This window comes from Hemicordylus capensis, chromosome 3, assembly GCF_027244095.1.
Source record: "Hemicordylus capensis ecotype Gifberg chromosome 3, rHemCap1.1.pri, whole genome shotgun sequence".
In the NCBI taxonomy this organism is placed as follows: domain Eukaryota; kingdom Metazoa; phylum Chordata; class Lepidosauria; order Squamata; family Cordylidae; genus Hemicordylus; species Hemicordylus capensis.
In genome coordinates this window covers 322883204-322907010 of record NC_069659.1, presented here as the reverse complement: position 1 = coordinate 322907010, position 23807 = coordinate 322883204, and the positions used below count along the sequence as shown (strand labels likewise).

Sequence of the window (23807 nt, the reverse complement as noted above, 5' to 3'; positions counted from 1 at the left end):
GCCAGGAAGCATTGCCATGCTTTCCCCCTCTCCCCGGCAGGGCACCGCTGCACCGCCACCTCCTCCCCCCCACCAGCCGGGCCTCTTCCTCCTGGCTGCAGATCTTGCAGGATGGGAGGCGGCACCCCCACCCCCGGCGGCTCTGCTCCCCAGCATCCCAGACAGAGCCCAAGGAGAGAAGAGCTGGGGAGGGGGAGGAGGATGGAAGGTGGAAGTGGCTGTGGAGGTGGTGCCCCCCTCCCCGCAGCCAGAGGAGGATGGGAGATGGTGCCCCCCCCCCAGCTGCAGCCCAGACAGAGCCAAGAGAGACTGGAGCTGGGGGGCAGGGGAGGAGGAGAACGGGAGGTGGTGGCTCCCCCCTCCCGAATTGAAAAAAGGTAAAAATAATTTGTGCGCTGCAATAGTTAGTGTGTGTGTGTGCACGCGCATGAGAGATAGTTATGTGTGCACACTGACTGGATGCTGCCGCCCAGGACAAAAAAATTTTTTCGCTCACTGATTATAAAATTAGAGGGAACACTGATGCCAACATGGCTAACAAGTAAAGTCAAGGAAGCTATAAAAGGGAAGACTAATGCCCAAATGGAAAATCCTGCCCAAATGGACAGAACAGAAGGGAACATAAACTCTGGCAAAAGAAATGCAAGGAGACAAAAAGGGATGCAAAAATAGAGTTTGAAGAGCATATAGCTAGAAGTGTCAAGGGGAATAACAATCACTTCTTTAAATATATCAGAAGTAGAAAACCTGCCAGAGAGGAGGTTGGCCCCTTAAATGATGAGGGCGTGAAAGGGTTTATTAAGCAGGATAAGGAGATTGCAGAGAAGCTGAATGAATTCTTTGCATTTGTCTTCACGGAGGATACTGACCATATCCCCACTCCGGAAATGAGCTTCTCAGATTTAGAGAACTGAAGAACTGGGCTAATTTGAGGTGGCGAGAGAGGATATTCTAAACTGTCTTGAGAAACTAAAAATTAACAAATCTCCAGGGCCAGATAGTATCTACCCAAGAATTCTGAAGGAACGCAAATGTGAAATTGCTGATCTCCTAGCAAAAATATGTAACTTGTCCCTACAATCAGGCTCTGTACCAGAGGACTGGAAAGTAGCCAATGTGACTCCAATTTTCAAGAAGGGATCCAAGGGGGATCCGGGAAATTACAGGCTGGTCACCTTAACTTTGGTACTGGCTAAATTGATGGAAAGCACACTTCAGACCTAAGGACAAAATTATTAAGCATATTGGGGGGGAAGCCTTGCTGAAGGAGAACTAGCATGGCTTCTGCAAGGGCAAGTCTTGCCTCACTAACCTTTTGGAGTTTTTTGAGAGTGTCAACAGAATCAATTATGTACCCAAATCTAGCTGAATCGGGTGATCTGGAAACAGAACAAATTGCCCCTGTGGTCCATTGGCTAGATTCGGGTCCAAATCAAATCGCGCCAGATTCAATTCAGATTCCTCCAATTATTTTCTCCAGATTCCCAGCTTTCATTAAAAAACAAAAAACCTGCGCTCTAGCCCTTGTAGAAGTGGAGTTATGGAGCAAAATGTGTGGTCACTATTTTTCAAGTGTTTGGATTCTTTGGTGTATAATAATTTTTCCTCATAATGACCCCTATGAGGATTAATTGCACACCTTCATTTCCTCTATTTGTTTTGACTGTCTTTGGACAGTGCCAACTGTCAGCTGTCATGGGCCAACTACACCACGCTCCCACCCGCAAGTCAGTGGGGTACTACTCAGTTTATGATCTAGGAATTTTTTCAAGTGTTTAGACACTTTGGTGTCTAATAAGCTTTCGTCATAATGAATCCCTATGAGGATTCATTACACACCAAAGAATCTAAACACCTCAAAAATTCCTAAAATATAAGCTGACTACCCAGTGGCTTGCAGGTTGGGGGGTAGTTGGCACATGGGATGCCACTAATTCCCCATCCCCACCTGCAGAGCAGTGGGGTCAAAATGAACAGAAAGAAATGAAGGTGTGTAGTGAATCCTCATAGGGATCCATTATGAGGAAAACTTATTCCTGCTGACTTGGCAAAGAGGCACTTTTAACGTGGTGATTCTCTTTATTTAGCAGGGGAAGAGTAACTGGCCCTATCCACCCCCAGCACAGTATCTCCAGTGACGGTTGCTGGTGTCTATCTTATGTTTGTTTGCTTGCTTCTATTTATTTATTTATTCATTCATTTCATTTCATTTCATTTCATTTGTACACCGCCCCAAACTTTCGTCTCTGGGTGGTTAACAATTTTTTAGATTGTGAGCCCTTTGGGGACAGGGATCCATCTTAATTATTTGTTATTTCTCTGTGTAAACCGCCCTGAGCCATTTTTTGAAGGGCGGTATAGAAATTGAATGAATGAATGAATGAATACTATACACTGAAGAATCCAAACACTTGAAAAATTGTGACCACACATTTTGCTCCATAACTCCACTTCTACAAGGTCTAGAGCTTAGCATTTATTTTTTTAATGAAAGCTGGGGATCCATGTTAGGGTTAGGATAGGGTGACTTCAAATCCCCATTATTTCCTATGGCGGAAATATACAAAATCAGTAAAAACTAAAAAAAAAATAAAATAAATAAAAAAATCATTAAAAATCAACCAAGTGCCCCACTGCCTTGAAATGTGGTTGGTGGTTGGCACCCCTGGGGGACCTACCCACCATCCAAATCCCATTCCCCTAAGACCTTTATAAGTGGTCTGAATCAATCCAAATCAAATCCAAATTGAATTGGGGTGATTTGGGGTGACAGATTCGGACATAAAACAAATCAGGGGTGATTCGATTTGGGCACAAATCGAATCTAAAAAATCGATTCATGCACATCCCTATCAACAGGCATGTGGATAAAGGTGATTCAGTTGACACAGCATACTTGGACTTCCAAAAAACCTTTTGACAAAGTTCCCCACCAAAGGCTCTTGAATAAACTTAGCAGTCATGGGATAAGGGGGCAGGTTCATGTGTGCATTGGTAACTGGTTGAAGGACAGGAAACAGAGGGTAGGAATAAATGGACAGTTTTCACAATGGAGGAGAGATAGGAAGTGGGGTTCCCCAGGGATTTGTACTGGGAACAACGCTCCTTCACTTGTTCATAAATGACCTAGAAGTTGAGGTAAGCAGTGAAGTGGCCAAATTTTCATACAAGACTAAACTATTTAGGGTAGTGAAATCCACAACAGATTGTGAGGAGCTCCAAAAAGATCTCTCCAAACTGGAGGAGTGGGCGATAAAATGGCAAATGTGGTTCAATGCAAGCAAGTGTAAAGTGATGCATATTGGGTCAAAAAAACCCAACCTCACATATACGCTGATGGGATCTGAGCTGTCGGTGACAGACCAGGAGAGGGATCTTGGGGTCATGGTGGACAGCTCATTGAAAGTGTCAACTCAGTGTGTGGCAGCTGTGAAAAAGGCTAATTCCATGCTAGGAATCATTAGGAAGTAGACTGAAAATAAAAATGCTAATATTATAATGCCTTTATACAAATCTATGGTACGGCCACATTTGGAGTAGTGATGTGCACGGACCAGTCCAGAGGCCATTCTAAAGGTCTCCGGGCTGGGCTGGACATGGGGCGGTTTGGCACCGGGGGGGTCCTTTAAGGGCGGGGGAGGGTGTACTTACCCCTCCCACCACTTTTCCCCCACTGGCGCGTTTATTTTAGTAAGCATTTGGGGTGGCAGGGTACCTCCCTGCCACCCTTCCCCTGGTCGTCAGCAAAAGGCTTCTGAAGACGATGTCATTGGGTGGGGGGGGGGAATCCATTTTCAGTGCATTGATTATTGCAGTAAAATTAATTGTAAAGATAAATATTAAAGCAATTACTAGTTAGTTGTGTCCTCCCCTCCCCCCCACGGCCACAATTTTAACCAAGGATAGTGGACAGAAAATAAGCCCTGTCTGTCTTTGCTCAGTGAGCACCTGACTGTTCCAGCCCTCCACAAATGCCAAATTTTGGGACTCCTGCTCTTGATGGCTACCTGGGCCATCAAAAATGTCCCCATGGGTCAGATCTGGCTTTATGCTGTGCAGGGCTGTTCTAAAGCCTCACAGTAAACTCGCAGTAAAGCCTGCTGTCTTGGGAAGCTCCAGGTGTCTTCCTGGGTAATCATGTTTTTCGTTTTAACCCTGCCAGGTATCTTAACTTGATTACAGAGCAAAAATATCATAGAGCCCTGACATTGGCACACTGCAATGCCCTACAAACTGTAGTTTTGGAAGGGAGATCTCAAAAACTCCCTTATAATGAGCATCTTTGTCATTGTAACTCAGGTGTTACTGAAACCACGGCATATGTACTTCATTGCCTATTTTATTGTGATTTGCGATATAAATATATAACACCTTTTATAAGTTGCTATCCATGACATACTGATTTCTTTTATCTTAGTTACCTTTTAGCTGACCAGAATGATACAATATCTTATAATGTGGCTAAGTTCTGCTTGATAGCCAATGAAGTTCGCCAGGAGCTCATTCGGAGTTTAATATAATTTGATTTAATCTAGTGTGTTTGTGTGTGTGGCGTGGGGGGTGGGATTAACTTCTGTTATATACTATATATTTTAGGGTGTTTTTTTAAAAAAAATCCGGTGAACTTCTGTTTGTATATATTGTTTTTTGTTCTGGTCAGTGACTGTAAATTAATTTAATTGATTGATTGATTGATTGATTAATATATTGAGAGGCCTGCTGATCACTAGTCTGCCACCAAAGGTAATTAATAGGCTTGTTCACATGACCCGAACTAGGGCCCGAGGGGCGCCAAGCAAGGGTAGGAGAGCTGTGCACACTCCCAATCCACAGTGTGTGAACTCAAAAAACAAGGTAGGGAAATGGGAGAGAGGAGTTGGATAGGACAGCTTTTCATCTACCCTCGGTAAAATGCTAGGGACGGAATCTAGGTTGGCCACGCCCCTCCAACTCAGTTTCCGGCTCCCACACAATCACTCTCCCCTCTGCTAGGGATAAGCACGAATGGCTTGTGCAGGCGTGGGTGGGGAGCAGTTCCCTTAAGAAGCAAGTAAACAGGTCCTTACCTGCCCTTCTGCTGCCGCACTGGTTTTCCGGGCACAAAGCTTGCTCTAGCAAAGGCTGTGTACGTCTGCAACACGGTTCCTTGCAGCCTATGCACATGGCATTGGCACGCACATGGCTGGCATGCATGCGTGGTGGCCATCTGCATGCTGACACCATGCATACAGGCTGCAAGCAACAGTGCTGCAGCTGCGCACAGCCTTTGCTAGAGCAAGCTCTGTGCCCGGAAAAGTGGTGTGGTGGCAGCAGGGTAGGTAAGGAGCTCCTTCTTAAGGGAACTGCTCCTCGCCCATGTCTACACAAGCCATTCGTGTTCATCCCTAGTGGAGGGGAGAGTGATTGTGTGGGAGCTGGAAACAGGGTTGGAGGGGTATGGCAAAGCAGCAGGGCGGCAGTGGAGCAGGTAAGGTCCTGCTTAACTGCGTCTTAAGGGAATCGCTCTCCACCCCACCCAACCGGTTCAGCTATGGGCACCCGAGCTGGTTCATTGCTTCCTAAAGGAGGCACTGAACCGATTCATGCATGTCCCTAGTCTCCACCTACCTTGCTTTTTGAAATCACATGACTAGATCTGGAGCACGCACAGCTCTCCTACCCTGGCTGGGTGCTCCTCTGATCTCATTTCAGGTCATATGAACAAGCCTACTGTCTGCCAAAGCACCATACAAAAACAAACAAATCTCTTTTCAGTCCCCTTGACACCCTCATATGCAAGCCTTTGCAATTTTCTGCCTATCTTAAAAACTATACTAGTTTTCAAATATTTGTGTGTTTCCCCCACTCCAACATACTCGACCTATTGCAAATCAAACGGTATCAGTTCTAACACATTCCATGGAGACTTGCCAATTGTTCATTCCAAGAAAAAATGCAGAGAACATTTTATTTAAATAGTCAATTTCCTGGAGTTTGCAAAGCAATGAATTCCAGAACACAGCTCCTTTGGAATTAGAGAATCCAATTTTCAGAGGTTTTGTATTTATTTAAAGTGCACACATAGTCTACAGTATATGATCAATGCCAAAAAGAAACTCACTAAAAAAAAACCAAAAACGCATCCTCTCCCAGTCAACAAGCACTATTACGGCTGCACCTCTGGAGAAGATGAATAGCAGATGCTATATGAAAATGGATATGCAATCACACTGGATTTGTAAAGAAAAATTCCCTAACTCTCCTTTAGAGGAACAACAGATTTGCTTCTAATGCACTTCTTATATTCCAGTTTTTATTTTCATATATGCTAAAGTATGCAGAAATAGGTGTTTTTGTTTTTCCCCTTTTCTTATTTGTTGGGGAGTTCATCATTAAAATGCAAGTCTTTGATTAGGCTGCAAGACATTTTATTTTTTTGTTTATCTCTGTATTTTGGTTTACTAAACGTGCATTGTAATTGTTTAAAGAACTCAGTCATCAGTTCAACTAAGAAAAGGCTTAACATTATTTTAAATTTCTTCCTGGTGAATGTAGCACAAGCCGGTATTACTTGACCTTTGGCTGGCTTCACATTTAAGAAGGTCCAGCTGCATTCCACTGCCAGGATTATCTCAGGAGCTGACAAGCCATTAGACAGAAAGAGAATTTTAGTGGTATCTCTAGGGGACTGGAAACCACAAAGAAAAAATATTTAATAATCACAGCCTCAAAAAAACTACGACTTTTTGAAATGTGCGTGAACCACTTTGACAGGTATCCATACTGAGGTTAATGATGTTTCAGAACAGCTTGAACTTAATGAGCACACGAGACAAAAATTCATATTGTGGATCTGGTCAAAGCTAATCTGTCAAAATTTAAGGCAAGAATCTTCAGTCTTTTTTCTGTTGCCTCAATGTGACTGCACATTTGTGCAGAAGCAAGTTATCTGCCCAATAAAGTTTCCCGAGGGAATTATGCTTCTCATTGTTGACACAGGCAATTGTCCAAGTTTCTAGACTTCTGTAAAGATACACCTCTCTTGTTTGGTTTTCTTTTGTTAATATATTGTGGCTAGTAAGAAGCAAATACATTTTTAATGTATAGAAACTACATTGAGGAGTCTCTGTCCCATTTTGTCCATCCTTTTTGGGCTTCCCTTTTGCCCTTTCATCCTTGCTTCAATATCCCTGAAATGAGCACATGGGTGTTACTATGGTGGCCCCTCTAGGCCCTTCAAGAGAGGAAAGGTGACTGTGATAGCAATACAGTTTTCTTTCTCAGGGCCACGAGGAGAAGTATCAATGTCACCATTGTTTCTCCTGGTCCTCTAAGGTTAGGGGAAGTGCCGATATAAGACCATGGCATACTTTCCAGTCAGGAGTCTCTGTTCCAGAGCTGGTACAAAACACAACATTGCTCTTGTTGCAATAATTGTTGTGGCTCACTGCACAGAATATTGTTTTGGTGCCTGACAGATGTTGTGACATGTCCATCGTCTACTCACCATGCTGTTTCCTTCAGTCAAGTAGCTAACTACATAATTGCTACATGTATCTATAAATATAGAATCACTCTAATATTCTGAACCACAAACCATAGCTACCACAAATTTGTGAAATCACAAAAATTGTGTGTGAAGTGAAGGACTTCACCATCCTTAACGAAACAATGCCATCTCCCAGGGGCAGCCCAAGTTATGGTTACACCTTGCAACCCCCACTGGTACCTCAATCATATGCCATCTGAGGCAACTGCCTCACCTTGCCTCATGAAAAGGCCTCCCATCATCTCCTATGCCTATTACAAAAGAACAGAAAAACAAAAAGTCCTAAATGAAATATTGTATTTAAAGAACACATAAAATATATCTGTATTTGAACTGAGATGTGAAAACCTATGTATACTATTGCACATATTAATTATATGAGGTGGGGAACGCTTCATTACCCAAGTAAAAGAGGAATGCTTTCCTCTGTTACTAAGGTAACGAAGAGTTGCCCATCTCATATCAGAAAAAATCAAGCCATTTATTTAATTTCACTGTGTAGTTTATCTCAACCTGAAGGCTCAGGCTGTATAACAAAACACTCAAACACACCTTTTTACATTTAAATAAGACACAATACACACATACACCAGACATGTGTTCAATTTATGATCACAACTAAAGCATATAAGTCTATCAGAGTATGCCTAACAAGATGAGATTTATTGTACTTTATCTTCTTACAGCTAAACTTGAATAAGTCTCATTGCTCAGATGCCTTTCAGCCTGCTTGCTCAACATAACAGTTACATGTAATTTTTTTAATGATACCTCTGGTATGTAAAGCACTCGCAAATGCTCTCTTTAATCTACATACAATGTTAAACCAGCACAAGAAGTTGTTCTTATCTGTAAAGCAATTTTGGCATGTACAAGCAGTCTTGACTGGATTAATTTTAGGTCTAATCACTTATGATTGGCTCAGCTTACATCTGCAAGTCGAAATAAATGTTTGGTCTGATTTAGATTTTTTTTTTAAAAAAAAATGAAAGAGCAGGAGGCCTCAAGTCTTTATAATCTAGGATGTACAGGGAAATAAAAGCCAATGTCCAGACTAATGTTGCTCAGGTGGAACAACATTTCATGCATTTAATGGAAGTGGGGTGATTTTCACTCATGTCTCGTTTACCTCTTCAGTCCTCTGTACCTCCTGAAAATGTGCTCCAGGGAGCTGGGGGGAAAGAATCTTTAGGCACATAATTTTGGGAGGCACAGGCAGCTGCAGAAGAAGGAGGTATCAGTAAAATCACACCTCTTCTTTTGCATGTGCGAAGTGTTATTCCACGCACGCACCATTAGTCTGAATATCAACCACCATGTCTAGAAATGTTTATAAAAGTTCATTAATAACTACAAAAATAGAATGAATTCTGAATGACTTCTAAATCATTTACAGCTTATTCTTGTGGAAGGGGTGCTAAAACTCAGTGACAGAGCATAAGCTTTGCATCCATAAAGTTCTAGGTTCATTTTCTAGGATCTCCAGTTAAAAGGATTTCAAGTAGCAGAGCCAAGAATGACTTCTGCATGAGGCCTTAGAGACCCACTGTCAATCAGAGCAGGTAATGCTAAGCTACAAAGATGAATGGATGACAAAGATGAATGAGCAAAATGGCAGTTTCGTATGCTACAGATTCACGATAATCGTACTATGATCCTTAAAATTTGAGTATACCAACTACCAGCCAGCATCACAGATGCAAGATATCCATGGTTTCAAATTACTCAAGAGCTAGATAGGATTTTATTGCATGAAACAAAAAATGATAATTGTACAATAATTGTACAGTGTCAGGTTTGAATACAGGAAAATAAGATGCCAATTTCTGCTCAGTCATGGGATTTACTTTGCCAAGTGGCTAGCTCTCAGGGTAGTTTTGAAGGAAAAGTAAAGAGATGGATATATTATAAGTTGCCTTTGGGGAGAAAGAACAGAAGAGAAATCTAAACAGACACAAATTTTATTTAGCTACCAATACAGCAAATAAAGATGTACAATGTAAACGTACAATACAGCAATTAAAGATGTACAGAAGAACCTTCCTAACTGCAGACTCTGCACCCGCGATTTCACATATCCATGGTCGGGTAATTGCCACCTAACCTTGGTTTATATGAAAAAATTGGGCATTTATAGAATTAAGACTCACATATCCATGGGTTGGAGATGGGTGGAAATAACCTCAGAGTCATTTCCGCCTGCCATTTTGTGGCTCCTTTTTGTTTAAAAAAAGAGAAGGGAAAAACCAATTTTTAACACACACATCACAATTGGTGTGTGGGGGGGTGGTTGCTGGACAGTTGGGGACACACAGAGCATGGTAGAGCACCCCCCCCATTTACCCCACTTCCAGTCCATTTGACGTTCACCCCTCTGCACCGTTTTCACCCTTTTGCACCACGAACCTAAACCCTCAATTACCATTGCCCTAATACTCTGTTATCCGTGGTTTCATTATCCATGCCCCATGGATAACAGGGTTCTCTATCCACAGAAAAAGGAAAACAATTTAAGATGGGTGGCAAACTAAAGTAAAAATAAGACATCAACAAGTACTGTAGTTACAATATGGAATGGGGCAATCTTGGAGTTCAACCAGGAGAAACAACTCTTGCCTCATTATAATCCCTTTCTGTAAAAGATGGACAATGGGTACCCTGCATGAGTTAACATGTCTCCCAGGGATAATATACACATTACATCCTCCCCAAATTGCTCTATAGAAGCATGTTTAAAATCAACATAGGGAAGGATACTGCATAGCTCTTACCTTTTCTTTTTTGTGATAATGAGGACATCGTTGAAGAGGAAGAAGTACACTTGTTGCTTAGAAGTCCTTTTAGAGAAAAGTCCGGTGTCTTCCACATATGCTGTCAATTCACCCCGTTTCACTAGCCATCGAGATGAAGAAACCAATGGAAATGGCTACAAAGGAGGAAATCTTTGATTTAATTCCTCAGAAAGTCTCCGTTATATGTGTGTATGTATGTGTGTGTGTGTGTGTGTGTGTGTGTGTGTGTGTGAATAATGAACTTTCAATGTATATTCTAATACTAATATGGATATTTATATATCACTTTTCAACAAAAGCTCTCAAAGCAGGTTACATAGAAAAATAGTAATAACTAAAGATAGCTCCCTGTCCCCAAAGGACTCAACAGCCTAAAAAGAAATATAAAGTAAACACCAGCAACTATCACTAAAAGGATGCTGTCCTGGGGCTGGATAGGAACAGTTACTCTCCCCCTGCTAAATAGAAGATAATCACGATTTTATAAAGCTACCTCCTACACACAAGCTTTAACAAACCTGAAATGTCTTGACATCTTTGACAATTGCCATATATTTGCTGAGATCTGAGTGAAGCACTCAGTGTTGTATTCAAAGAGTTCAAGTTATCCCCGTGCAGCCCTTTTACTTCTTTTGCTGGTCCTCATCCATGTGCACATTCATTTATTTCTTAATGTACAGGTGGACCTCCCTATATGTGGATCCAGCATCTGCGGTTTCGCATATCCGCAGTTAAGAACATAAGAACAGCCCTGCTGGATCAGGCCCAAGGCCCATCTAGTCCAGCATCCTGTTTCACACAGTGGCCCACCAGATGCCGCTGGAAGCCACAGACAGGAGTTGAGGGCATGCCCTCTCTCCTGCTGTTACTCCCCTGCAACTAGTACTCAGAGGCATCCTGCCTTTGAGGCTGGAGGTGGCCCACAGCCCTCCGACTAGTAGCAGTTGAGTAATTAACACCCAACCTTTGTATACAAGGGTGTGGGGTGGCAGAAAAGGGGGTATCGACAGGTTGCGGGTGGCTGGAAATGACCTCCGAGGTCACTTCCAGATGCCATTTTGTGGAGAAAAGCCCTTTTGTGGATCATTTGTTTAAAAAACAAATACTTCCCTCCACAATTTTTCATGGAATTTCAGGGAGTTTGGGGCAGGGTGCATCTTTGGACTCCTGAAGCAGTGTTCCCTCTAAGGCATGAGCGTGTGCACGCGCTCACTCATTTTTTGACGTCTGCTCAGTTAATTTTAGATCACGCTCAGGTTGAATCAGGAAGGCCCATTTCTGGATGCGTGTGTGCACACTCTGCCTTGATACTGCTGCCCACAACAAAATTCATTCTGCTCAGAGATGAAAAAAATTAGAGAGAACACTATCCTGAAGGCCAATGGAGGGTGGTAGCGCACTTTATTTGGCCCACTGGGGGGTGGTGGTGGTGGGGGTGCTTTTTTTCAACATTTGGGAACCTAACCCCTGTGATCCCATTGACTATAATGATTCATTATCCGCAGTTTCGTTACCCGTGGTAATCTGTGGAAATGGAACCCCCCGCAGATAATGAGGTCTACCTATATACCCCACCTTTTGATAAAAAATACCCAAGGTGACTTACAAATATACAAAGAACAGTACACATTAGAACCACATCAATAAAAACAGAAATGGAGAACACAGAACAATAAGAGTAAGAAATGGGAGCGGGGGGGAGAATCTCAGTGTTGAGTGCAGTGTAAGGCATTGCTATTACCTGGGACAAGAGTTCCTGGCATGCTTCCAGTAGAGCAGTTCAGCTATCTCATTCCACTTGCACAAGCTACTTGTGTTATGGGCATGAATGAAATAGGGCCATTGACTGCTCCATGACAGGTACAGGGGAATTCCCATTCCAGTTAATGGTCAGGCATGTTGTGCACTCTGCATTACATGCCTCTTCAGCTGCATGCATGGGAAGGGGTAAATGCGCAACTAGTTTTCTGTTTATGGTTCAATAGTCGTGCTAGGGGCTTTTGGAGGGGCTAGTCCATTGATGGTAGTGCCTTGCAGCAGAGCACTGAGGCCTCTAGGCTCCTTCCAAACTTATGTTTCTAAATACAAAAAACAAAAGAAAGAAAGAGGGGTGGGAGAAAAGAAATGCTCCAAAATAAGTCTTGTAATAGATTGTGGAGGTTGAAACAGGTTGCGACTTCAGTTTTACAAACTCCACAATTAGTCTAAGTAAACCATGCAGTCTGGTTTGTATTAAGAGTGAAAGACAGCATCCTAATGCCAACTAAGCCTGGGGGCTCTATGGAGCTTTGTGGCAGGGTACAAACTGCAAAAATAAATTACAAAGAAATAAATAAGTCGGGGGGGGGGGGCACACACACACCTATGAGTTTCATTTGTCCATTAATAGTATATAGCTCCAACCTCTCTTCCCTATGAACGAAGTATGTTTCTGATATTCAGCACAAATTTATGTATCTGGTTACATTCCAAACAACATATTCACTAGCTTTTGACTTGGACTAATAACAAAATATATATATTTTTTTCTTGCTATAATCTCCCTATAGAAACTTTCCCATTCTCAAGAACATGAGCCAAAAGTCATGCCAATTTCACAATCCATTGGCAGACTCTCAGCCCATTGGCAAAATCAAGTTTCCTGACAATATCCAGTTTATAAAATACAAAATGAGACATCATAAAACAAAAATACAGAAAAAGATGTACTAGTTTGTTATCTCCATATTAAGCCCACTATTAAAGAACTGTAATTTTAAGGGTACAACCCTAAATACACTTACTAATGAGTGAGGATCATGCAACCCATTGGGACTATCTATCTATCTATCTATCTATCTATCTAATCTTAAGAAAGGTATATGTGCAACAGGGCTGCTTCACATATTACATGCCAGCAAATATACCTTTTACAATTATGTGTAGATATGACTGTGAGCCATAACTAATCCTGGTTTCTTGACACCTCAATCCACATCAAGCAGAGGCCTAGGGCAGATGTCAATGCTCTGAATCTCTCAATGTTGCAAAGGAGAGCTGGAATGCTTCTTGTCCCTCTCCTTACGCTCCTTTTGCCTCCCCTCTTTTTTTGGAGCCAACCACCACACATCTGCACAATGTTTATGTTAACCGCGATTAGCTTTGAATAATTGTTTCAACCATTATTAGAAGCAGGCTTGCAACTTTGGTGTGAATTAACCATGCTTAGCATCAGTAGCACTCTTCCAAAAAAGAGAGAACAGGGTGGGGGAAAGAGGGATGTAAGTGCGAGAATTGAAGAGGAAAGGAAAGGAAAGGCGGTAAGAGTTGTGACAGGCTGCAAGGTGCTTCTGATCTCCTGACTGTGCTTAAAAGTTTGGGAATACTGTATCTCGGTGTTGGGGAAATGGAGGTTGCAGGGCAGGAGAAAGCAGGGAAACTTACCCCAAATATGGGGAGAGTCTGGCCAGTGTGTCATGCGCCTCGCCCGCTGCCCCGACTTGCAGCCAATGACGGGCTTAATGGGGGCGATTGCAAGTTAAAACAGTCCCAGCAGGGAAGAGTGCCCAAATGTGGTGCTGGTGCTGAGAGTTTAAGTAGTCTGCTGGAACTCTCATGAGATCTCAGAACGAGATACCGATTCGGGCGAGATTTGTCACGACTGTTGTGGGTTATTTAAAGCTGTACTGGCCAATGATGAGGGGCCAGTTACTGAGGAGGGCCTATGCTGGCGAGTACCCTATGATTCAGTGTAAAGACACCACCAGGAGGGCTGTTTGGAGTAATACTCAGCCATGCTATAAGTGGTGTTTTAAACCTCTGAGGGTTGTCGACAACTCTGGGGATTTGTTCCTGGATAGCTTGCTTGGACATGGATAGACATGACAGTTAAGATAACCTTCTAAACTACCATTTGGAAGCCCATACAAGTGCTACAGAATCCAGTACTTCTCATGCACTAACTCCCTCCTCCATTTCCAGGTTGCTCTAATGATAGTTTGCCATGATATTTGATATGGACAACAGTTTGCAAACCACTTGGAACTATGGTTTCCAATCATAGTTCAGAGGTTAAGGCTAATCTTAGTTAATCTTAGCAAACTGTGATGAGACAAAATCTTAATACAAAGGGAGAACTGGCATCCAAGAGAGGAACAACCTCCAAGCTTGTGGCACATTCCTGTCTTCTAAATCATGGTCTGAAGCAGGCTGCTATATCTACACTAAACCACAATGTAAAGCACAAGAACATTAGAGAGGAACTTCAGAACAGACTTACAGTGAAAGCATATAAACTTGCCTTGCCATTATTAGTATAAGCAGTATGGCACAACTGCTCTGGCAAATAATGACAATGTTTCATTTTTTATTAAACTCTTGCAATGCTTCACTGAACACATACGTGTATTAAAAGATAACCCCAGCTTTCCCTTGCAATATCTACAAGTATTTATATTTCTTGAAAATTAGCTGCATATTGTTTTGCATAAATGCATGACTACAAACCGCTTAAAGATGAATGTGCTTTGCAGCCATAATATTATCATTGTGTGACTCTTAGTAGTATTCAGGCATTTCTTATTTGAATGCCTGACTAGGGCTCTAGAAACTGGAAGATGCTTTTTAAAACCCCACAAGACTCCAGAGTGAGGGCAGGAGCATTGTCTTTACTTTGACTGGCTTCACAATGTCTTGGTATCATCACGTGGTATCACTATAAAGCAATCAGAGGGAGTACAATGCTTTTGCCCTCACTCTGGACCCTTGTGTGTGGGGGCGGGGAAAGATGGCATCCACTAGTAGCCAGGAAGGATAAAATTGCAGCCACAGCTAAATTCATTCAACATTTTGGCCCCGCTTGCATCCCCATTCTCAAAATCACCAAAACGCCCCCCAACTTGGTATCTTATGTACCAGATGAATGGGCATTTGGACCACTATTGATTTTATCATTGCTGTGAGACTCTTTGGGAACTGTGCATAAAGTACAATAAAAAGCAATTACCTTCTTAGTTTTACTGCTTTAACAACCTACAGCAATATTTGGCACTTTATACACTTACTGTATCTGTTCACCTGCTTGCTCCTAGTTGCTATGACGAACTTCCTAGAGTGTGTTTTTATTACTACTCATCCTGCTGGGTTTTCAGAACCTGGCAGTATTTTTCAAATCATAATGTTTAAATTCATAATCAACACATGAAGCCCTTCCTCACGATCCCGTGAGTGGGCTTGAGGGAGGGGGGCAGGTAAAGCTGCAGCAGCTTACCTTCCCTGCAGATGACCTGGAAGAGTTGCTGGGTGTGCAGAATGCACACCCAAATGAACCACTGCTACCTCGGGTAGTGTGAAAGTTCGAGGGCCAGAACATGTTGTCCCGACCCCTGGAAATCTCACAATGTACCCATGCAAGTGCACAGTGCGTTGTGGGAGTCCCTCCACCGACTGCCGGGAGCCTGCTCCTGTGTCAGCGCCGGCTGGGAGCAGCCAGCACTGACACACAAGCAATTAGCCTGGGTTAAGGGCGTGCTTGCACCCTTAAACCTGGCTAAGCAGTGGGCTCCCTAGGCAGGTCTGCTGCTGAGGCGCTGTCAGGAGGTTCTCACAGGCAGCAAAGCTCGGGCTTAGCTGCCCTAACCCGGTCCTGGCTGCTTGTGAAAACAGCCTCACAGTGAAAGGGATAAGAGAGTGGTTCCAAAGTCACAACAATCTTTGATTAGAGTCATAAGGATTTGTATAATCTACATTCTTATGACTGAAGACGGTAATGACAGTGAAAACTGGACCTAGGTTTTAGATGGGCTAAGAAGTTGCCTGTATTTAATGGAGTCCAATAACGCCCCCTAATCCTCAAGTAACAAACAATATTTACTCTAGCTGTGACAACTCATCATTAAAACTAAGCAAAGGTTAAAGTTTGCACAATACAAGTATGATGGAAAATATCATACCTTGATTTTGAATTCTAGCTGGGAGTTAATCGTATACATCATCTCTGTCCTTTCCATCTTTCGAGCACCTTCATTGCAGAGCCGAACCAACTGGGGGAAGGAACATTTATTCATCTGATTTATTTGTATTCAGCATTACAAAATTTCCCATTTCTCTTCATGATATGCTACTTCTCAGAAATCCATAACAATGAGAAAGGTCAAACATACATCCCACTGCAGAGAAGAGAATTACATGTGGTATACTTTCGACAGTTCTAGAGACTACATGCCCTTGCTCCAAAATAACTACATATGTCACATTATAGAACAATATATTGATTTTGTTCTATAATGTGATATTGCATTTTGACACATAATGGTACTGAGGATTTACTTTTGTGTGGTAAATGTCACAATACAAAGTGGCCCTATGAGAGTCTGCCTTTCTCCTGACCGCAGAGCTAAGTCAGTAGTTCCTCGAGTGGTTGTTTCCTTTCCGTCAAGGTGGAATTACATGCCACTTTGGAAAAGCAGTGTTCCAAAACCCACCTTAGCCAAGGTGACACGAATGCAGAGAGGTATTTGTAGGGGAGAAATCATGCCCAGGAGAAAGAGGCTCGTAAGCTTTTCCACGCCCACCAGTTCTCCCCTGGAAAAGCCCTTCCTAGGCCATCTTTTCAGGTTTACCAAACCTAAAGAAGTAAACCAAACAGATTTACTTCTCGTATTGGAACTCATCAGGACAAACAATAAGTTAAACATGGCCTGGGGGTCATTGTAGGAGAAAACTAGTGGGGAAAGGCAGAATGTAGCACCCATCTCCAATCTGCCAATTCTCTTTTAAATTTTCAGCCTCCGCATTAGGATTACAAGGCAAACATTTGTATCATAGCATCTACCCTCAGTCAACAAAGAGTTGCACAAACATTGTAGATAACACTTTCTGTAGTTAGGAAGACAGAAACCAGAATGAAAATTGGCATTAATCTGCTCCCCATACATTCTGAATTTGACTCAAATGTTCATCATTTTGCTCTTTATTCCATGACATGTGTTGATTCCTTCATCTAGTACCTGTAAAATCCTGCAATGGGAACATAAAATGATATGGGCGATCTTATTATCGTTTTATGTTATTGGCTTTATTGGATCAGCTCAAGGATCCATTTAGTGCAACATCCTGTTTCCCACAATCATCAACCAGGAGCCTCTAGGAAATGAAATGCAGCCCAGAAATCAAACATGTAGGCAAATAGCACTCTCTGCTGTTGCTTTCCAGCAACTGGTATTCAAATCCATACTGCCTCCAAATCCAAAATCTAGATCAAGACCAGCATGGCAGATGTCAACCAACTTTTACTATATTATATGAGAATAATTAAGGGTGCATCTGAACCAAGCACCTATAATCCCCACTGACTTTGAAGTGCTCAACAGAAGTTTAGCCTAAATTGAGAAGTTTCATGGGATTTGTGCCCAGGGGCGTAGCCCAGGGAGGGAGCAATATCTTTGGGCCCCTAAGGGGAGGGGGTCTAATCAGCTGAGTGACAGCTTGCTTTTTGCTCTCCCTCTCCAAAGAATATGTTAAACACAATTGGCATAAATGAAGGTATAGCAAGGTGGATCAAACAGTGAAGATGGGTCCCCATCTTCACTGTTTGATCCACCTTGCTATACCTTTGTTTATGCCAGTTATATTTAACATATTCGCACCACATTGTATTTTAGGAGTAAATCACGTTAGCAGATGGCAGACATACACATTTATTTTGAGAAGTCCATACAGTGACCCCTTTCTCACAATCGGGAGAAAGGGCTCAAAAGGGGTGAAGGGAGGAAGCTTTGAAAGGCTTATCTCCTCCGCAGACCATCTTCCTGCTGTTGCTGGGTGGCAGATCGCCCGCCCAGACGATGGCCAGCTGCTCCCAGCAGCATGGACGTTTGGGGGCCGGGAGGTCCCCGGAACTCCCATAATGCACCGTGCGAGTATGCGGAGCATCATGGGGATTCTTCCAATGCAGGCTGGGAGGCTACCAGTGTGTGGGTGCTGCGTGGAGCCACACAGCACCAACACATGAACAGTTCGCATGGGTTAAGGGTGACCTGCACTCTGACTAAGTTGCGGGCTCCCTAAGCAGGTTTGCCGCCGCGCGGCTCCCGGCAGTTTACGTGTGCAGCAAATATTGGGCTTTGCTGTGCATGTGAACAGCACAAGTCTTTTCATAAGCAAATTAATTAGTGTTGGTATACATTATTCATTGAGGTGTAATGGCGCAGCAGGGAAATGACTTGACTAACAAGCCAGAGGTTGCTGGTTCAAATCCCTGCTGGTATGTTTCCCAGACTATAGGAAACACCTATATCGGGCAGCAGCAATATACTGGGCAGCAGCTGAAAGGCATCATTCATACTGTGCAGGAGATGGCAATGGTAAACCCCTCCTGTATTCTACCAAAGAAAGCCACAGTGCTCTGTGGTCGCCAGCAGTTGACGGCACACTTTATTTTTATACGTTATTCAAATTTATCAATCATTGTTAATTTTTTTAATCATTTGCTATTTCTAGAACCACCAAAGTGGATATGAAGATGAGGTTTAAAAAATTAAGATGAGTTATGTGTAGGCTTGTTCCTTCCTCCACCCTAAATAAAAATAAAAATCTATGAATCATTATGGTGTACTCTATTGATTCTCCAGAGGTTCCCAGATATATCATGTGGCATAGGAGTTCAATGAAAAGCATCATTAAGACATTGATGACGAACACTGTGGCCTTTGCTAATGCCTGTCAATAGCTTAATGAAGAAAATGGGGGCAGAAAATGATTCCTGTACATGTTATCTAAAACCCTGGGGAGAAGAAATCTTTCCTACTCCTTTTCTGGTGGAAAAAAAGAGTTCACCTGGAGTTACTAAGCTAGAAAGTAGTTATGCTAGCAATTTCTATTTCTAGCAATTTTGCGTGTAGGAGGCATATTAAGCTATTTTCTCTCTCTAGTAGCCAATGAATTCAGAGCAAGTAATAAGTAATTTGGAGAAGATAAAGGCTTTTTAAAAGGGCCCTAGGGCTATCTTTTGCCTGGGAACTATTTGGCAAACTGTTTGCAAGCCGTCAGAAGCATTTTATGAGCCAAAGATAAAAGACATGCTTATCAGGGATAATTTAGTGACATCCAGACAGGGTAAAGCAGTACTAGTCAGGGAAAATGCCAGTTTTTCTTCAATTCACCCCTTTTCCAAGTCTGAATACTGTATAGCCACTCTACTGTTCCCACAGAAATTCCAATGGTTTTGGTGCATAATAATGTTGCAGTATCAGCATGTAAAAGACCACCTTAAGTGGCCCAGCGGGAAAATGCTTGACTAACAAGCAGAAGGTTGCTGGTTCGAATCCCTGCTGGTACTATACTGGGCAGCAACGATATAGGAAGATGCTGAAAGGCATCATTTCATACTGCACAGGAGGACACAATGGTAAACCCCTCCTGTATTCTATCAAAGAAAACCACAGGGCTCTGTGGGCGCCAGGAGTCGAAATCGACTTGACGGCACACTTTACCTTACCTTTACCAGCATGTAAAGTGGGCCCCTTAATAACTATGCTTGAATAAACCAATTTAGCATTTTTGCCCTCTGTATTTCTCACAGGTTTAATGTGGTGGTGGGCGGGATGGCATTATCTCCACATGAATCATTCAGAATATTCTGGAATACCTATGACTTTCAGTACAATCTGACTTTAAGAAGAAGGCATGCATATTTCCAAAGGGATATCTATCGAACGAATCAGATCTGCCTACATTCCCATCATTTTTGTTATGAAAATGTGCATGCTTTTTATTGATCTTTTTGTTGTTGAATATAAGTAATAAAAACATTAACAAAAGAACAATCCCAAAGTCTCCATCTATCCTCTGCACCATCCCAACCATAAAAGGATCATAGGCAGGTTTCTTAATCTTACTCATAATTGATTCATCTAGTCTACACTGACTGGTAGAAGCTCTGAGGAGGAGAGCCAGTCATGTGATAAGAAGCATGAATTGTCTCCTTTGCTAAGCAAGGTCTGCCCTGGTTTGCATTTGAATAGGAGGCTACATGTGAGCACTGTAAGATATTCCCCTTAGGGGATGGGGCCACTCTAGGGAGAGCATCTGCATGCAAAAAGTTCCAAGTTCCCTCCTTGGCATCTCCAAGATAGGGCTGGGAGAGACTCCTACCTGTAACTTTGGAGAAGCTGCTGCCAGTCTGTGTAGACAACACTGAGCTAGATGGACCTATGGTCAGACTCGGTATAAAGGCAGCTTCCTATCTTCCTCTCCAAAATTTGAGAGAGGTGCCTTCCCTAGTCCTACCCGGAGATGTTAGGGACTAAACCTGTGACATTCTATATTAAAAGCTTGCACTGAGCTACAGCCTCTTCCCACCATAAGTTGGAAAAACAACATTAAGACTTCCAATCAGGCAGCCATTTATAAAAAGGGAGAAGAAAAATGTGGAGGCGAGCTAACAAGGAGAAGGCAAAAAGGGGTGGGGTGGAGAAGAGAAAAGGATGAGGCATTAGTGGAGTCAATAAGTGAAGTGATATGGTGGCGGCAGTGTGCAGAAGTGCCTTTTACCAACTACAGCTGGTACACCAGCTGCAACCCTACTTGGAGAAGTCGGAACTGACCTCAGTCACTCATGTGTTGGTAACATCCAGATTGGACTACCGCAATACGCTCTACATGGGGCTGCCCTTGAAGACTGTTCAGAAGCTTCAGCTGGTTCAGAATGCTGCCGCAAGGATGTTCGTGGGTGCGAGTCGCTTCACAAGTATTACACCCATCCTGCGTTAGCTTCATTGGCTACCGGTCCGCTTCCGGGCTAGATTCAAGGTGCTGGTATTGACCTTTAAAGCCCTATATGGCTTGGGGCCGGGGGATCTGTCAGACGGCATTTGCCCATATGAATCTGCCAGGGCCCTCCAATCATCATCTCAGGCCCTGTTCATGACCCCGCCACTAACAGAGATCCGGTTGGCAGGGACTAGAGACAGGACCTTTTCGGTTGTGGCCCTTTGGCTTTGGAACGCCCTCCCTGAAGAGCTTTGCCATGCTCCCTCCCTCAGTGTTTTTAAAAAACATCTTAAAACACACCTTTTTATGGAGGCTTTTTAATATTATTCTTTTGTTATATCTGGTAGGTTCTTTAGCTTTTTATAATTTTCAGTTTTAATTTGGACCTAATAATTGTTTTTAATGTGGACTTTAAAAAAAATTAATTTTATTACTAGTATCTGTGTCTACCTTATTGTTGTAAGTGGCCCCAAGCAGTATTGCACTGGAGGGGCGGGGTATAAATATTTTAAATAAATAAATAATATGTCACTGTTTAGAGAGCAACAAAAAGTAATGTCACATGGAAGGAAGGTCTCAAGGGTGTCCCTTCTGTAGAAAGTAATTCTTTGTTAACACAGAGTTCAAGAATATCACTGACCCACAAAAGGAGATATATGCAACTTCCAATATTGTAAAACAATTTTCTTAGCAATTAATGCAGCTCTATGAATCAAAAGTATGTGGCATTTTGGGACAACCTGTAGGGCAGTATGCATCAAGATGCTTTTTGTGTGCAAAAACGCATTGCACATACGTGCTTCGGTTAATTAATATATTCTGTTCTGAGCTCCTACTGAAGGCTCTGACTCTCTCTCTCTCTTTTTTTAACCTCCCTCTACTTTTCTCTGTTCTGCTCTCCCTTTTATGGCTGAATTTAGAAGCCAGTCAGTGCTTAGAATGTTGGACCCTGACCAGGGAGATGCAAGTTCAAACCTCATTCAGCCATGAAACTCACTGGGTAACTCTGGACCAGTCACTTATCTCTCAGCCTAGCCAACCTCACAGGGTAGTTGTGAAGATAAACATAATCATGTACACCGTTCTGGGCTCCTTGGAGGAAAAGCAGGGTAGAAATGTCTAAATAAATTTATTAGCATCATGAACAATAATTTGGGACAGAGACATTGAACCATTTCTAACCAGTGCTTCCAAAATTTGCATCTACCTCCTTTTAGGGCCTCTGGTTTCTGCCAGACTGTTAGGTCCATATACAGGTCAAAGTGAGGACTGACAATACGCCAAGCCAAGCAAGTCTCATCTATAGTAGGGCTATATTCTAAGTGGGAACGCAAAGCCATCCATTTGTACAGAGAGTGCAACTGCAAAATTGCCAAATGGCCCTACTCTGGAGTTAAGAGATCTATGTTAAGGTGGTCAAGACATCTATGTCTGATACAGAATAGCAAGATGGATTGGTGGTTCAAAATCAGAGAGGTGAATTTAACCTCTCTTGGTTGTTACCTTCAATTTTTTATATGCAATCGTGTTTACTCAAAAGTCTCCAAATCAATTTCCTAAATAAGAAATCAATTTTAACAAAATATTTCTAAGGAATATGCCAGGACCTTTGTGTACTGCTTCTTTTCCAGACATGATTGATCCCAGGGCATGATGCACAAATGAGTTAAACACTGTCCACAATATTAAAGACCAGACAATTGGACGGGGGGCGGGGGGGAACCAAAATACCGACAGCCATCATTTCATTCAATACTTAATTTTAACTTTAGATAAATCAATGTAGGAAAATACTAAAGGGGGGGGGAAATGGATGAAAAAAGTAGGAGGAAAAAAGGCTGAAAGGAAAATAGGAGGCAAGAATAGCTCTCTAGAAGACTTTCCTCTCCAACTCCATCTTTGTAGGTAACGATGGCACAGGGAAGGCTTCAAAGAGATTATCATTGTGACAGCTGGCAAAGAACTGAGGCAATAATGTGGAGCACACACAGACCAGATACACTGCAGGTTGAATTGCTGCCAAAATTCTCTCTCCTAAAGCTCTAGAAGGTTCCAATAGAGGTATCTGCACATGCACGAAAGCCCAGTAGAGTCATGAACCATGCAGAAGAAACAGATATTACATTCCATGGTGTTCAACTATTCTCACTCTCAAGTAAGTGTTAAGGCTGCAATATAAACATCACTGCTTTATAAAATTTTGGGGCCTCATTATAGACAGCCGAACTAAACATACCTTGCTCACTTCTTTTAAAGCACGCTTGCAAACTTCATATTTTGGTGAATCTTTTGGTGTTTTCTGGCAAATAGTCTGAAACAAAGGAGAAGCCTGTTCAGAGACGTGTGCTTTTATAATTATGATCGCACTGAATAAGAACATTTCATATTGTAAATCTGAACAAATACCACAAGGCCGAGAAGTTTTACATTACGGGGAACACTACATCGCAGTTTTATATTAGACCACTTCCCAGAGCACCACATTCTGAGATATGCTGCAATGCCATTAATCTGAGTGGCAGTGCCAATACCTGTTGCTGCTCTAGATGGGAGAGATGAGAATCCATTGGAAGCTAAAGAAGAGGTATCCCTGAACCACATTATAGGTTATACTTAATACGCTTCCTTCCTCTCTTTCCAATTTTATGTTATGCACCTTCTGTTTCACTGAAGGGAAGTTCAAGATGGCTAACAACATTTCTAAAACCAATCAAAAAATACAACAGCAACAAGGGGGG

The 23807-nt window shown here is 42.4% G+C and overlaps 1 protein-coding gene across 2 annotated transcripts in view; it reads right to left on the bottom strand.

Annotated features, from left to right (window-relative positions):
• Window positions 1-23807, bottom strand: part of ARHGEF26 (Rho guanine nucleotide exchange factor 26) — a 126382-nt gene that overhangs the window by 33038 nt on the left and 69537 nt on the right. For both annotated transcript variants that reach the window (XM_053308276.1, XM_053308277.1), the window contains exons 9-11: window positions 23306-23380; window positions 16251-16340; window positions 10300-10454 (exon numbers count right to left, since the gene is read on the bottom strand). In XM_053308276.1, the coding sequence (XP_053164251.1) occupies window positions 10300-10454; window positions 16251-16340; window positions 23306-23380 (320 nt within the window). The remainder of the gene's footprint in view (window positions 1-10299; window positions 10455-16250; window positions 16341-23305; window positions 23381-23807) is intronic.